The sequence below is a fragment of the Melozone crissalis genome, unplaced genomic scaffold, assembly GCF_028551555.1.
Source record: "Melozone crissalis strain CALT ecotype California unplaced genomic scaffold, PUWL_Pcris_2 ptg000042l_1, whole genome shotgun sequence".
NCBI classification, from domain to species: domain Eukaryota; kingdom Metazoa; phylum Chordata; class Aves; order Passeriformes; family Passerellidae; genus Melozone; species Melozone crissalis.
This window is the reverse complement of record NW_026535820.1, coordinates 56,566,365-56,583,018: the sequence shown is the minus strand read 5'-3', so window position 1 is coordinate 56,583,018 and position 16,654 is coordinate 56,566,365. Positions and strand designations below refer to the sequence as shown.

The following is a 16,654-nucleotide window of genomic DNA, read 5'->3' as shown; positions in this document are numbered from 1 at the left end:
GCCTGGAGACTTACCAGAGTTTGTACAATGGCATGATTGGTTGCATTCATATGGGCGTTGAGTGGGAACGAGCACTCCCCATCACAGTAGTTGGCTGCGTAGCCTTTTGGAGCGATTATCCAGTCCTTTTTAGGAAAACAAACACAACGTGGTTCAACAGACAACTGCACACAATTAAAAGCAGCTGAAAATTTTCCACTAACTTCTTCCTTGAGGGTGAAAATGTGTTTTCACTGAAACTGCTCGAGTTTTAGTTGGGTTTTTTTTTTATTTCTTTTTGTGTATCACTTTTTGTGTGTCACTTTTCCATGGACACACTGATTTTAATGTCCAAAGAATGATGCACATCTGTGTACAGCTCAACTACCACTAACTAAGAGGGCTTTACCCCTAAAACTCTCGTTGGGTTGAATTGTGGGGATTGTGGTTTGGAGGCCTTTATTTCCAGTATTTCCTGCAGGCCCTCTGGCTGAAATACCTTTCCTAGGTTGAGTCACAGGCACAGCTGGTGTCCCTCAGAATGAGCCTAGCTTATACACTCTTATAGAGGGATACTACTCTGCTAAAGACACTGTGGGAAATCTTGGCTGCCTAACAGCTTCTCCACATCTGCCAGACTCCTAAAGGAGGGGCAGGACAGCCAGCCTGAGCTGAGGTGGCCCCAGTGGCAATCTGAGTGCCATGCTAGGCAAAAAGGGACTCTTCACCAATGGAAGCTTGTCTGCTGCTGACACAAAAGAGCCAAAGGGAAATTAAAAGCAGCACCACGGAACAGGAGACACTTGGCCTCCTTTGGTGTTGGGTCACTGCAGATCCCCCTGCAGAAGGACATGTGAGTATGTTTCATGTGCATGTATCTCTTAGGCAGCTTCCACTCTACCTGACAACCCCCTGAGTTTGCCTGAATTTTGCTTCAGCAGGGCTGAGCAGCCACACACTGTTGCTGTAGCTTCGCTAACCAAGTTTGTTCTGAAGGAAATAGCAGTGCCCAACTGCAGGGGGCTCTACCTTGCCTTGATCATTTTCCTACAAAAAGTAGGACCTGGATTCCAGCTCTTAGAATGAGCCCTGCTGGTCTGTGGCCTTCCTTTGGCAGCATCTTACCTTTCTGCAACCAGAATGGTGAAGGTAGTACCTTCAAGATCATGAACTTCCCAACTGGAATCCACTTCCTGCCCAAAAGCAGGGCAAGTAAGATTAAGGAAGAGGTGGAATGTCTCTGCTCAAGTGAAAAATCACCCATAAGTAATGGGGAATGGAGTCAGCCTACAATCACAGTTGCAGCTACTGGGCTGGAGTTGACACATGAGCTACAAAAAGTGCCGCTATCCCATTAGCTGAGAGGGGACTTGCTTGTGTTGTGTATTACAGAGGCAGCAGGGACAGCCCTGGCATCCTGAATTATAACCTGGTAAAAACATTACCTGATAGAAATGGGACCTCCCTCACAAGTGCTGAATGAAGGAATTTAAAATAAATAAAATAAAAAGAGAAGGTGAGGACATTCTTTGAAATATGATGTTTGTTTGCACTATAGCCTGGTCTAAATAACTTACTTTATAATGACTTTCTGGCCTCATGGTGTTGCAACTAAACTCAGTCTTCAGTCTACCTACCGCAGGCAGTGCTAATTGTGGGGCAGGGATTGTGGAGGATTTCAAACAATGGCCAAGGTTAAAATCAGGGTGATCACTAGAAAAAAATTGAGTTAAAATCACTGCTTAACATCAGATTGTTTTCCTTATCATTAGAGGTACACAGATATAAGCCCTTGCCCGTACCGTGACTCCCAAGAGTGACAGAGAATGACTGTATACTTGAATCCCATAAAGTATCAAGCTTTCTCTGGGTCTTATCAAATGTCACAACTATCAATATTTATTTGCCCTTCTCTGTGACTGGTTTTAGTGAAGAGGCACAAGGGACATTTTAAAGCATAATGGCAGACTCGAGTGGAATTACCATGACACTGTTTAGATAACATTTCATAACAAAATGTCTGGTTTACCCAGAGAGAAACATCACACACCTGCCATCCCAAGTCTTGGAAGCTAACGTAAAGCTCATGCTTTCTGCACGCTGTTTTTAAGTCACTGCTGTTGTAATCTGTTAAAAGAAAAAGAGCAAAACAAGAATTTAGAAAGTAAAACAGGCTGAGCATTGCTGGAGGGCACATCTGGCCAGATGTGTGCATGCTGCGGGCTCAGCAGTGAGAAGTGATGAGCTCCCTCAGCAGCTAAAAGGATAAGGGTGTTGAGGGACATCCAAAGCAGGGCTGAAGCTTTTAAGACGCCTGTGGGAATGGAGGAACCCAAGTAACAGTGACTCAGTTATAGTAACTCAGCTGTCTTTAAAGTGCTTGGAAAACACCTCCAGTAAAATGACTTCTTAAAAATAAATCTACTTCACTACTACCCTGCATAGACTGCATCTCCATCGAGTGCTCACACTCACCCCACTTCCTCAGCTCCCATTTCTGGCACGTGCTGCCACAGGTGGGGAGCTCAAGCTGCATACACTCACTGAGAGAGAGAACTACAGCCCCAGGAAGGTTAATCATCACCTTGTGCCCCTGCACCAGTCTGCAGAAGTCCTCAAACAGCTAAGGTGTCCCATAGGCAGGGAAGCCATGTCCTTGTTCCTCTCTGTACCTTATCCCAGTTTGCCCCACAGTCTCATGTGACCCATGGCACCACCTCTGCCCTTGGACCTTTACAAACCATGCTCTGAAAAACACATTTCTCCTTTCTATAAACTGCTTATTTGCAGATGACACAGCACTTGACATGATCTCACCATTCACTTGCTCCTTATTGTCAATAAAGTGAGGACACAGGATGCAAAGACCTGATCAAGACCTTCCCACTTGCCATGGCACAATGTATGGGGATGTTTCACCCATGCAGGAGCTGGTCCTGATGATCCCACAAAGTACAGCTATTGACAGCAAGTGGAATTTCCCATTTATATTTGGAAAGAGAGGCAGCTCGGCATGTGAACACCTGAAACCACAGTGAGCAGAGGAGCTGAGCTGTGACAGAGGGGCCTTTCACCTCCAGGTGGCTGCACACATCCACCTTGATGGGTGGTTGCTGATTTTGTCACACCTCAAGTGGCTGCTGGACCTCAGCAGAGCAGCCACAGAAACCACCCTTGCAGTGAGGTGACTTGGCCACCAGCTACAGCTGCTGATCCTGTGCTTTGCACCCGATGGTAGGCACGAGAGAAAGAGACGGCAACAAATTCAGCCAAGCAGCTTGGGAGCCAAAGCCACCATCCGTGTTTTCCTCCCATGCCTTTCCACAGGGGCCTTCTCCTCCCTCACAGCTCCCATTTGCAAGTACAGGCACTCCTGTCAGCAGGCAGATGCCACAGGCTGATGCCCCTGCCTCCTGCTGCCCTGGATCTTTCAGCTTACCAGCCCCCTGGTGCCCCTAACATGGCTTGAAAGGGCACCCTCCCAGTGCAGCTTTCCCCAGATGCAGCAGCTGGGATAGAAAAATATTTTTAGTGATTTTTTCCTTGGCTCTGAATAAGCCTTTCTTTTTCTTCCCTCCAGCACCATTCCCCCCGCCCCCCCCCCCCCAGAAGTTTGGGAACTACAAATGCAAATATTTATTCAGAAGAAAAACTATAATACTAAAAGCACATCCAACTGACATTAAGGGCAGCACAGCAGTACAGCTGGGTACAGTTAACATTGAGGGCTGAAAAAACCCTACACCTCAAACCCAGCTTCCCAACCACCAAAGATTAGAGAGTTGTTTTTAGAAGCAGTTGGGTTTGAAACTCTGAGGATTGCATTTCAGCCTTTGAATAGCTTCACTTCAATCACGGATTTAATCAGGTGAGCAGAGCTGGTTAACAGCCTGCTGCAGCATAAACATTGGCTCTTCCAGCAGCACGCGGCAGCGAGAACGGAGGCAAGCCTCTCTATTCAAGCTTTCCTTTTTCAAACCAGACATACCCAGTAGAAACCAGGGTGTGGTGGTTTATTTCGGATGAAGCTTCCCAGTCCCTGGCTTAGCCCAGGAGCAAATTTCTACCATGAGATGTTTTGAAATTATTTGGTCATAATGAGGGAAAAAAAAAATATGAGAAGATGCTTTTAGTGATCAACGGCCTTCATTAAAACACCTGAGAACACAACTTCATTGTTCTTCAATGGGATATATAGATTGTTTAGAGGAAAACCATCTGTATTTGACAGTGGAGTTGATCTATTCACAACTGAGTGGGTAAAATTGTGCTATGATCCAAATCTAGCTACAATTTACCCAGATCTTCTACAGGAAAGGGGAGAAGGCAAGGGAGGCAGAGAAAACAGGAGTGGGAAGGAAGGCTGCAAGCAATCACAAGTTTAAGAAAACACAGGGGTGGAAAAAAAGAGCTGCTTAACAAGGTACACCAAGCAGAACATGCTATGAACGTGTCCTCTCTCACACTAAACCTCGCCTCAGCTCACTGGTCAGTCACCTGATTCACACTCTGCATGGAGCCCTGGCTGCTCTCCATCCAGGGCAGATGCAGACAGCTCTACCTCCTCACTTGCCCAGCCTCAGCCTTTGCTTTTCTAAATGTCAACACATTGAACATCCCCTCTCCCTAGCTTTGCACTCTTCTCTGTTTAACCCTCACCCCAAGATCTCCTGCCCTCTTTTCTTGTTATGTGTTTGACTACGTTTGCTTTATGGGAGCAGTTTTGAGCCCAACTTTAGGTAAGTCACAAACCTTTAAGCAACCCTTAGCAGTGGCTTTCTGAATTGGGAAAAAGATGCAGCAGTACAAATGAACATAATCATGAGCATTCCCTACAGTTAGGGGCCCAACATACGCCCTACATAGGGCCCACATCCTGAAATCCCATCAGTTATGGGCCTGAAAAGAAGAGAAATACAGAGTCACAGGGTTTTGGCAGTGACCTAAAGCTCACTGAGCTACTGAAGTTGGCTTCCACAACACATTTTCTGCAAAGCCTGGAAAGCAGCATCAGCCACCCCAGGCCAGCGTGCTCAGCTGTTTTAGCCCAAATTGCCACTCGGGGTGGTTTGCAGTGCAAGATCCAGCTGCCAAGAGGTGACAGGGATTGTGTCCCTTCCTGTCAGCCTTGCAGCAGGGAGCCAGGAGGGCCAAAGGCAGGCAGTCTGCAGAGGGGAGGTGCTGCAAACAGCTGCCACAGGGCTGGCCCACACTGCCATGGCACAATTGGCAAGAATTGCTCACCAGAGTCCTTCAGCATCTCTGAGAGCTTAGGGAGCTGCTCTGGGAGCTCCTGTAGGCTCATTGTGGGTTTAGTAAAATTGTCTCTATTTTTTGCCCTGAACATACCAATTCAGAAACGCTAACTTGGCACTTACAAGGCACTGCATTTAATCATGCTGCAAACAATTTTGTCTAAAACAGAGATTTAAAAAAAGCTCAAACCCCTAGTTCTGCACTTAAAAATAACTCCCGGAGCAGCACAGTTAAAACACCACAGCTAAGACGGCTTGTCTCTGTGGTGTGTTTGCACTGAATGTTGTCAGCCTTCACCAGGACCCAGGTCTGACTTTCTGCAAGCACAGATGTTTCTCTTAAGGCTGGACACTGGCATGTGTGTTGCTGAAAAGGGTGAGAGAACAGCCTGACCCTAATGGTCTTCCTCCTACAGACACTTATGCACCCACCTTAGATTTCCTATAGCCTCTCCCACACCAAGTGCTGGCAAAGAACATATAAATATTTACTGGGTCGATCCATCTGAGAACACCCTCGCTGTTCCCAAGGTGCCAGTTTACCAAATTCCACACAGTAATTAATTGCTTCTGTGATTCAAAATAGCTTTGACAGAGGTCTCCAAGGCCAGCCCCTTCTTCTTGGTGTTTGACTTTGGTGATTTGTCCGGATAAAGCTGGTGTAAACTGATCACACAGTTAATAACAGCCCACTTCACATGAAAGTGATCTGCCTGGGTGGGAAGAAGGGGAGATGTCGGGCTGACGTGAACCTGCATGTGAAGGCACACACAGAAATGCCGGCCACAATGCTCCAGTCTGCATCCAAACCCTGCACTGAAGGGAAAACTATACTGGAGGGAAGATTGGCTGCCAGATAACAAAGTTTATTAACAAGGCCCTTGCCATTACAAAAGCATTTGGCCTTATTTGCCTTCAGTGTTTGTGCATGCTGCCCTTTGCAATATCTGGTTCCCGTACACTTGGGGAAATCTGTCTGGTGCAGTGCGCATCTGCTGGAAGGAAAGGCCACTTGAAGGGCCTCTCCATTTTTCACGGAGCTCCTCACATCAGTCCAGGCGCTTTAAAGAGAAGGACCTGAAAAGGGACTTGGCTTGAGTTTCATTCAGAGCAGCAAGTGCAGCCCAAAGTCAGGAATTTAAATTCTCCCCACGAGGAGGGGCTGACAGGAAGGGATGTGCCTAGAGACTGACTTGCGAAGAGAAGGATTATCGCCACTGGAGAGATAGCCCTGTGCAAAACCCATAAATCGTGGAGGTGGCTGAAGGGCAGAGGTTCACGGCCTGTTATGCTGGACAGTCCCATCTCTTTGTTCAGCTGGAGGGTCAGCACGAGTCTGAGAGCACGAGTTCAAGCCACTGCCAGATTCAGCTGAGCCAGGGCCTCGAGGCCCCGCAGACAACAGCAGAGAAACACCTGCGGGCTCCTCCCAGCCACCCTGTCCCTCCATGGCCGGGGCCAGACCTGGCATGTGACTTCCTGCCTCAGCAGATGAAAATACTCTCTTTTCTTCCTGCTTATCCTCCTTCTGCAGAAGAATTGAGGCTCCAGGAATGCACTGACCAAGGACTCTATGTCAAAGCAGTTTGTAACCATGGGGGTTGCTCAGTTCTGCTTTATATGAGCCAGAGATAATTACGTGTTTATAATGCATGGAAATAAGCATTCTTGGAGAAAAAATACAGACCACTGAGAACCTTGTGCCACAGACACAGCCTTAGCATCTGAGCTCTTGGTACTGACTGCAGGACAACTGTAATGGGGCTTTTTAAAACATACTGCCCCAAAACAACTCTCAGCATCTTTTGGGAAAGGGGTTCCTTTCTGGACTGAAAAAAGAAAACCCCGTGTATTGATTAACACAGAGGAAGGAAGTTGCAGTCTACACAAAAAAAAACCAAACAAACCATCAAAACTAAAAAGTGCCTTGCTCTGCAGAAGAGAAACTGATCTCAAGCCCTGGTAGGGAGCAGCAATCCTCTTCCTTGGGAAAGAGCACTGACCAAAAGTCTGACAAGATGTGAGATACAATAAGAGAAGAAGATGCACGGGCGAGGAGAGGCACAGAAGGGAACTGCAGCATCCCAGTTCTGCACCCACTTTGAGTCCACATGCATCAGGGCACTCTAAGAAGAGCTAGGCAGCCTTTAGGATAATCCCTGGCCTTGCCTTCTGCTTCATCCTGGGGCAAATGCCTCCTCAGCCCCACCATCCATCAGGATTTTTTTATCCTCCCAGGTTAAAAAAAAAAGAAAAAAGCCCTGTGATCTCTAACACTAAAAACACTTTTTGGTCATTGGTGTCTCTTGGGCTGTTAAATCAACCACTTCTTAAAGAGAACAGAGTCTGAGAGTGTCACACTTAGAAAGGAAAACAAGATGATATAGTCTCTCTTTTCTAAACACAGAAACCAACCAAACATACAACTTAACTTTAAATTCCCCTCCTTTCCCCTGCCTTAAATCTACAGTCTCAACTATACCTTGTTGACCACTGTGCTGCCAAATTCCAGGTTTTAAATTAAAGCTGGCCCAAAAAAAGCCCTCGAGACCACAGAATGCCAGCTATTTTCCCTTTTTGTCATTTTAGAATTTTATGACCTGATGTGTGGTGTAGTCAAGAAAGCAGCAAACTACAAATAGCCCTTTTTGCCCAACATATCTGCTCCCTCTGGGGCTTTGAGTCACATCACCTGATTTAATAGTGTGAAAATTTTGTTTGAGCACTGTGAAGTTTGCAGAGCCAGGGAGAGAAAGCTGGAGCTTATCCTGACTCCAAGTGCCACTAGCACCACAAAACAGCAGTGCAGCACGTAGCTTTCCCAAAGCACCGTGAATGCATTAAAAAATTGGCTCTTGTGAAGGGAGCACAGAAGCTGAGCCTACCTAAGTGGGAGAACTGCCTGCATAACAGCTGGGCTTACAACACCCAGCTGAATAAACCCCCTGTGCCCTTGGCAAGCTCATCATGTGGGAAAATAACTCAGCAAGCAGCTACGATGCCCAGCTGTAAAACTGCAGCGCGGAAACCTGAAGGAGGACCAAAGCAGGTCTCAGCAACTTGGATCCACAGAAGGTGTTCCAGTGGCAGATTAGATGATAACTCCTCCAGAAATGCCACGCTGGCACTGGCCAGCCTCCCCCAGGGAGGTTGGGCTACAGAACCAAGTTGTTCCTCCTGCCCTTAAAATCCACAGAGGCCATCTCACACCCAGCTGAGCCTGGCACTTGCATGGCATGGCATGGCATGGGAACCCACAGCCACGCTGCAGCGTGCACCACAACGACATGCAAAGGCCACCAGTGGCCAACTGCTGCTGGCACACACTAGCCCAGAGGGCAAGGCCATCACCACAGTGGGCTGGAGCAATTGAGCTGAGTCAACACACCGACATGCACAAACCCTGGCTGCCAGCCCTGGAAGGGCTCCCAGCCTGGCTCTGCTCCCCGCAGCATGGAGCCACCTTGGGATCAAGCACGGCTCACCCACAATCCAAGCATGGAACAGCCTACATATTCTCACCAGCTAAGCATCAGCAATGCTGGTTCATGTCCCTCTGCTGTGTTCGGACATAGAATAAAAAATACAACTGCCTCTCTTCCTTGGGGCATAGTCATTTCTAAGCATGAGAAAAGCAGGGATACTACAGGAAACAAAGGGGGCAGCATAAGCAAATTAATCAAGCAACTTGGAATAGGCTGAAATGTTTGAGAGGAAAGAAGGTACTCAGCGATGGGCTTGTGGTAATGGAAAACAGACAAGACTTAGAAGACAGAAAGCTCACAATTTTTGCCAAAATTTCATTGTTACTCTATTGCCCCACCGACCCACAACAGCACTCACAAGGCTTCTGTACAAAACCTGCAACATGCAACTTCTCCACTGCAAAACTTCTTTGCCTGCCTGGAAAGGTACTCTACCATGTGTACACTGATAAAGCAACTCATGCTGTTCTTCCATGTTTTTTCCAAAGAAAACTGAAAGAGGACTCTGCTGGGAATGCATACATGCAGCACCATAAATCTCAGCGCATACAGAGATAGAGTCTTTGGAATACTGCATATCACAGGGCATAATTCTAGACAAATACTGTATAGCAAGCAACCTACAAGCACAAGAGTTGTGGTTAAAATACCTCACCACCTTGAATTCAATGGATGCAAGTTCACATGGGGGTCTGGGCTCCATGCTGGGTTCAAGAGGACTCCTGTAAATTTCATTACATGAGACCTCCTGTCCTACAACCTTGCAGATGTAACCTATTACCCCAAGGAGGAGCATCTCACCTCACAACCCCCTTCTTGCTTCTGCCCTCCAAAGCATCCAACACCATTGCAAGACATCACCCCAGCTTGTGCTGCATGATTGATTACCCCTGTTCCAGGTTTACCTGTGACACTGGACACCCTGGAAACGTCCTGAGTCTGGGTGGAGCGGTTCCGGCTCTGCTGCCTGCGCCGGCTGGTGGCCGACCTCGTGGTGCGCAGGTGAACCTCGCTCACTTTGAAGAAGGCCACCATGAAAGGCTGCTTGTCATAAGGGCCATCTCGCCCTACCAGCCCTGCTTCCCTAGGGCTTACACTGAAACCTTCAAGCCAAACAGAAAAGGGAGAAAAGTTAGAGAAACAGTGCAGTTGCACTGCTCCTTTAAGCAACCAGTGTCTCCTCTCTTCTTGCTCATACTCCTCTTTAAACACTGAACATTCCTTTCCTACCACCACAACATATGGACATTTTTATGACAGCTCTCCACCCATGCTGGACAAGCCTTCACTGCAGCATCTGGCTCCTTGGTTCCCCTTTGGCACCTCCAGTCCCATTTTGGCAGTGAAACTATATAGATAGATATGTAAAACACTGAACTTGATGTGTCATGACATCAGTCCTGCTGCCTGTGAAACACAAGCAGCAGACATGAGATTAGGAGATGTCTAGGGACAGCAGAGGGCAAAGAGATGGTGTGCTTTGGCCAGGAGCACAGTGATGGGCTCTCAGCCCAGCTGGGAAGGTAGAGTTTGGCACTAACATTTCCTCAGGGAGAAGTAGACAGCTCCTCTAGTCTTACTTGACATCACAGGTGTACTAAACTGCAGAATGAAGCAATAGAAAAAAAACAAGGTTGGAGATTGGTTCCTATAGAAGACAGATGTCAGTCACCTTCTGCTCATCTAGATCCTCTCCATTGCTTATCTTCCAATTTCATGCACTTTTGCGGTCTCTTATTTTCTTTTCTTTTCCACCTTTCAAAGTTTCTGTAGGCTGCGAAATGCTGCTATTACAGCTGCCCCACACGACAACCACATAGTTCCTCCAGCAGTGCTCCCACATCAGCTTTGATGAGATCAACAGCAGCCACAGCAGCCAGGACAGCTGACATAAACCCACATGGGGAGGTACACACCTCTGCCTTTTCTCTTCTTCTCATCCCCAGACCTCACCCCACATGGCATCCCAGTTCCATGCCCCCTTCCACCTCCAAGGAGAAACTGAGGCCCTACCCAAAGCCATCTCCACCAGCTGGCCTGGTACCGCCTAGAGACAGCTGACCTCACTTACGGGGAAAGACATGTCCATCATGGGACAGGCAGGAACCAACAGCCCACCACCTGTGCCCTCAGACATCTCGCTCCTGGTGTTGGCTGCAGCTGCCTTAGGAATGCAGGGTGCCCACCCTGCCTCATCCCAGTGGAGTTCTGCTAGCACCACTCCCAGACAGCATCCAAGACACTGAGGGGAGACTCGTGCTACCTGGCCCGTGACCTACCATCGCGGGTCACCACGCTCAGCTGCAGCCCCATGTTGTGCTGGGGGTTCATCACCCACATGTTGCTGGTGGCAGTGACGTCAAACTCCAGCCAGCCCTCCTCCGATGCCCACACGGCTCGTGTGTCCAGCAGAAACAGGTCAGAGGCCCTGCAGAGAAGGGGAATGACAAGACTGTGAGGTTGGGGATTCTCTCTCCTGGCTTTTGCTGTTACAAAAACAAAATCTGCAATAGTTATGTTAATGTCTAAAACAAAACAATGTCTCAAATCTGCCTGTTTGTATCCAGAGTTTTGCCATGAGACACACATACTTCCACACGTGAAATTCAGGATTGTAAAGGTTTTCACCATTTTCTAAGATGGAGGAAAGCAATCCTGCTCCTCAGGGCTGTCCATTTCTCCACCAGCAAGGGTTGAATAAGGCACTCTTCTTCCTGAAGAGTGTACTGCTAGCCCTGACATTACTTCATTCATACATTTACTACATTAATAGCCAGTGGAACCACCAGCATGACCAGGCATTCTATGGCTTTTGCCATAGGGGTGTCACAGTTTAAGCTCCCCACACATAAACACAGGCTTACCTCAACTGACTAAAATAAAGCACCAAAAAAAACCAACTGGCCAAGCATCAAACAGTGAAGGAAAATGGACCTCTAAAGGCCTCTAAAGACATTTTTCTGAGGCTTATCAACAACAATTGGACGCCTTGCTTCAAGGCTGCTGGCCTTGTACCACCTTCATGGGCTTCAGCTTCAAATGCTTTTAAGTCAATAACTTTTTTACAGCACCAAGTACTCACCCAAACTCTATTCAATGAAATCAGCTGCAGAAGCACCCAGAGAAATCCCATGTATATTTTCTTACTGTATTAGAGATGTAACTTTCCTGTTCAAGAAAGCTACAACTCCTATCCTTTACCTGTGGTCATCACCACAAATGGATACCAGGTGTCAATCCCATCTTCTTATGTTTTCCCCCCTGGATATTTTTTCTCTAACATTTGTAGATGAGGAAACAGGGTACCTGTCTCTCCTACCCACCAAAGGTTAAATTCAGAAAAAAATTTTATTAAGTTACATTTTATTTTTGGCCAACTGCTATGTCATACTGCCCAGCAGCTTGGTTTGCATGAGATCACACATGGAAAAAAAAGCATTTAAGTGTACTAGAGCTCCTATTTTTACAGCATGGAGGCTTTCCTCCACCTCACTGGTAGCTGCAGGCTGTGGTTGACTCAGCAGCCTTTCCCACAGGAGTCTTTGCCACCGTTCCTCCAGTGGCAAGAGGGCTCAGGATCAACTCTGACCTTCACCTCCAACAGCAGCAGGCCGGTCAGCTGCTCCATGCTTTGGAAACCCTAAGGCTGAGAGATTTGGGCTTTCCCAGGCAAGGTATTTAAACAGAAACATTGATTAAAGGCAACTGCAAACAGCAGCTGCAGCTGTGACCACTCTTTCCCTCTCCAGTTTTAAGAGAGGAATGAACTTCTACATCATTCCCACCTCTGCATATGACTTCAACATTGGGCCTCTCCAATGCCTGAAGTCAACTCTATCTGAAAAGGGATTTTCCTAGCACCTGTTCTGACCTTCTTCCTCACACCAGTTGCTTCCTGAACTCTGTAACTCCTCTACACAAGGAACTCTCTAAGAGCAAACCTGAACATTAAAACAAACACAGGAGTACATAGGAGTAGTCAAGTCTAAAAAAAACACAAAGAAAAGTTTACATTCCCACTGCCTTGACCTTTGGGAAGGTACCTGGACATCAGAGAGCTGTAAAGCCAAAATGGTCCACATAGCATCATGTAGGCCACTCCCCTGAACTCCAGGCAGGATCACCTACGACCCATGTTGTTCCTGAGAGATGTTTGCCTGACCTGATCTTGTATATCTCCAGCTTCAGGAACTCTCTCATCTTTCCTGGAAATTGAATGGGCTTCATGTGACCTTTCTCTCCCTTTTTTATCTAACATAAATGTAACAATGTCCCCTTCTTATTACAACAATATCTTCAGTCTCTCCTTAACAAGCCCTGGTCTGTAGACTTTGAATTCTCTCATTGCTTTTTATTGACCCAGCTCAGATCAAGACCTCACTGATGCTGAGCACAGTGGAAGGATAATCTTGATACATCTCACAGACTGCGCCTCTACTCACACACCTCAGAATATGATTTTGGCTTCTTCACAAAACTCACACTGTTAACCCATGTTCACCTTGTGATCTACCATAATCCTTGGATTCATGCTGCTGACACAGTAATTCCCTAGTCATTCAAATTTCAATGATTTTTCATGTCCAAATGCAATTTTCCTTTCCACCAAATCAAATTTCCCCCCCCCTCCACCTCAGACTGAACCTCCACAATTATCAGATTACTTAAAACACAGACTTGCTTTCCAATGGGTATCCCCCATTTTAGTATCTTTCACAAATATAGTAAGAAAACTGTCTGATCAAAGAACAATTCTACCAAACAAGAACAAGCCACTTTATCCCAGTCTGTCACTCTCTCTTTGGAAAGATTTTGATTCCTCTGTAAATGAAGAAAAATGGACCATCAGGCTTTCCAGTCCAGTTAAGTCTCTCCAAAAAGTCCCTTACAGGACTGGTTTTTCAATCAGCTCTGCTACTCAGATGACTTTTGCATTGTTCAACTGGATGAAGGTTCACCCCACGAGTATTTTAGGACATAGTGGATGTGTAGGCAACACACCTGAATACCTTTTCTTTAAGCCTCTTTTCACTCAACATTTGTTGCCCAAGACTCAGCAGGCTTCACAGAACTGTGTATCATTACTAATTTCCATTTCGGCATGAAGGTTTTAAAAAAATATTCAGTCATCTATTTCCAAAGACAAAATTAGGGAGGAAGAAGGGGGGAAAAATTTACTCACATATAAAAACCTCCCAACAATTTAACTGTGTCTTTTTAACCACTCCTTTATATTTTTCAGAAAAGAAATCTTGCATTTTCCCCCTGCCCCTTAACAAAATCACCTCAAATTTGGCCAAGCAGCAAGTACTTGAAAATTGCTCAATGAGATTCAGCTCTTAGCAACAAAATTCTCTGGACTTCTTTTTGCATGCAGGGAACATACTTTCCCCTCCTTCCCCTCCAAATACCAGATACCATGAATCCCCTGAGGAGAATCTGCCCTTTCTAGAGCTGCATGGCTAAGAGATACCCTTGCTACTCCTGCAAAAAAAAGGCATATGATGTCTGATCTTGAAGTGGACACTGGGAAATCTCCCAGACTAGCCTCTGGCCAAAGAGAAATAGGAAGGAAGGTTAAAAGGAAAGAAAATGTCATCTCAGCCCCTGGTCAAAGAGAAAGAATATCTCACTAGACAGGGAAAGGTGGAGGAGCTTTTGCAGTCGCGAGGGACAGAGAGACGTGCAAGGACTAAATGGAGAGATCTTGGATAAAAAGTCTGCAGAGAAAAAGGAATTACAAAGATTTTCATCTGCATAACAAGAACATGGCCTTATAGCTATGTCCAAAAGATAAATAGTCTAGGAAGCAGTCAAACACCATGCTGAAGAGCACTACACATAACTAGCTGCAAGCCCACAGTCAAAGCAAAATTTAAGAGTGAACAAGAAAGTGAGAAATATACTGAACAAGTCACACAAAATAAATTATTGAATTTCTAGTCATTAAGCGACAACATTGATCGTGTGCAGTGAGGCAGGCAGTGGCCTGCCAAGAGGAAGCAGCAAATGTGTATGTGGTCACATTCATGGAAGGGTGTCTGAAAGCTTCAGCTTTTGAGAACAACAGAGGCAAGAGGGAAACAGAAAGAGAGTGTGAAGAACAAGAAAATCTAGAAAAATAAAGGCTGGAAGAAATGTTTGAGCCAGCATCACTGAAGAGAGAGGAAGAAGTATCTGCTTTTAACATAGGCTGAAGAAAGCAGAGTCAGTCCAAAGGTTTAATGCCCAAGCAACCCCAGATGTCAAGGACATCAAAGGACCTCCGGCACCTCCTTTAAAATTCAGCATACAGAAGATAAATTTCATCACCAAAAGAGGCAGCTTCTTCATGCTTTCTGTCTAAACCTGCCTCTGGGTTTTCACACAGCTACTGCCACCTCATTGTCACAAAAGAGCCCAACAGTCTCATCTGGATGAGTCCAGTTACCGATTTCTACAGGAAGGTTTGCTGCAGGCATATTATTTATTAACCTTTTGTTATTAAAGGGAAGCAAGTAAATGGGAGAAACTGAGGTGAGGAGCTGAAACAACTTTCGTGATACAAGAGAGGATATTAAACAGGAAGATGCAAATTAGAGACTCCCAGCTCAAAACAGGAGGTCTTTGTTCTGCATCAAGGCCCTGAAATACGGCTCAAGTCTCAAGAAATAGACGGGAGTGTCTCCATGGCCTTCAGAAGACTTTGGAGAAGGACAGAGAAGCAAAGGTCAACAGAGCAATCACAAGTGGCTGCAATAAACAGAATGGAGTACACAGTTTACTGGAGGAAATATGGCCTGTGTAATTCAGAAGGCAGGATTTAGCTCCAGTGTCCTCAGAGAGCAGATTTGTCAGATATAAATATCAAATATAGCTACTATTCTTAATGCCAGCATCCCAACCATGTGCTCAGGGCATTTATAGGAGAAACAGCTTGCATTTAGCTTCAGTGCTTTCCCCCTCTAAGAATAATATTTTGTTAACTGAAACCTCTGTGTAAACCTTTCAACAGAATGTCTCTAGGTGTTAATTCTTTTTAATTGAACACTAATTAAATTAGAATTCAGTCCAATTAGTAACCAGGTCAAGTGATTTCTCTTAGTTACTGTACTTAGTGAAATGTTCACATTAAAATAATTTCTCCGTTCTGGATACACATTACAACATGGAACTTTGCTACAGGAAAAACACCAAAGCTATAAAAAGCTAAATTTAAAGAAGCATCTGTTGAACTATTTTTTTTTACTTTCCCACCCTCCCTGGCCTTCTTTCCCTGAGCAGACAGAAGTTTTACCAGGGAGACAGTGAGAACAAACAGAAATCTCACCTTCAAAATGACCAAGTTAAAGGTCTCATATTTTAACTACATGTCTTGGAACAACATTTTTGGCCCAACTTCAAAGCTTGCGATTACCTAGGTGTTTAAAGGATTGTTACGCATCAACAGCCATTTACCAAAACATTAATTACTATAAGTCTCTAAAACTTTCCTCAGCTCAACTTTTTTGTTTACTTTTCTTCAAAGACAAGTTGACATAATAGTCTAGACTGCCTAGCAGCAGTTTCTCAAAACAGAATTTTGCACAGAAGTGTGTGGAATCTACATTTTAATTAATACACTTTCCAAATACTCTTCTGCATACCTCAGGATCAGTGTCTTTAGCTTGTGGTGACATCAACTTTCTGTAAAAATTGCATTATGTTCTGTATATAGCAAACTAGCAAAATTATTTGCTCTTATCTACTTTCAATGGGCAAATCACTCTTACCCACAACTGACTTGGTCTTGCAGAGCTGGATGGAGCTCCACACATATGAAACTTTGAAACTGCAGCCTCTTCAGACCTGTAGATCCCCCATCTTGCAGTTGATGTAAGCATTGCTTCAAATTTAAAAGTGTTTATTACTTATAGAATGGACTTTATGTGGAGCTCCCATGGCACAAGGTACTGC

The 16,654-nt window shown here is 45.6% G+C and overlaps 1 protein-coding gene across 1 annotated transcript in view; it reads right to left on the bottom strand.

Annotated features, from left to right (window-relative positions):
- BMP6 (bone morphogenetic protein 6) overlaps positions 1-16,654 on the bottom strand; it is an 87,276-nt gene that overhangs the window by 1,496 nt on the left and 69,126 nt on the right. The window contains exons 3-6 of the mRNA XM_054285008.1: positions 10,999-11,147; positions 9,625-9,822; positions 2,030-2,106; positions 15-125 (exon numbers count right to left, since the gene is read on the bottom strand). Coding sequence (XP_054140983.1) covers positions 15-125; positions 2,030-2,106; positions 9,625-9,822; positions 10,999-11,147 — 535 coding nt within the window. The remainder of the gene's footprint in view (positions 1-14; positions 126-2,029; positions 2,107-9,624; positions 9,823-10,998; positions 11,148-16,654) is intronic.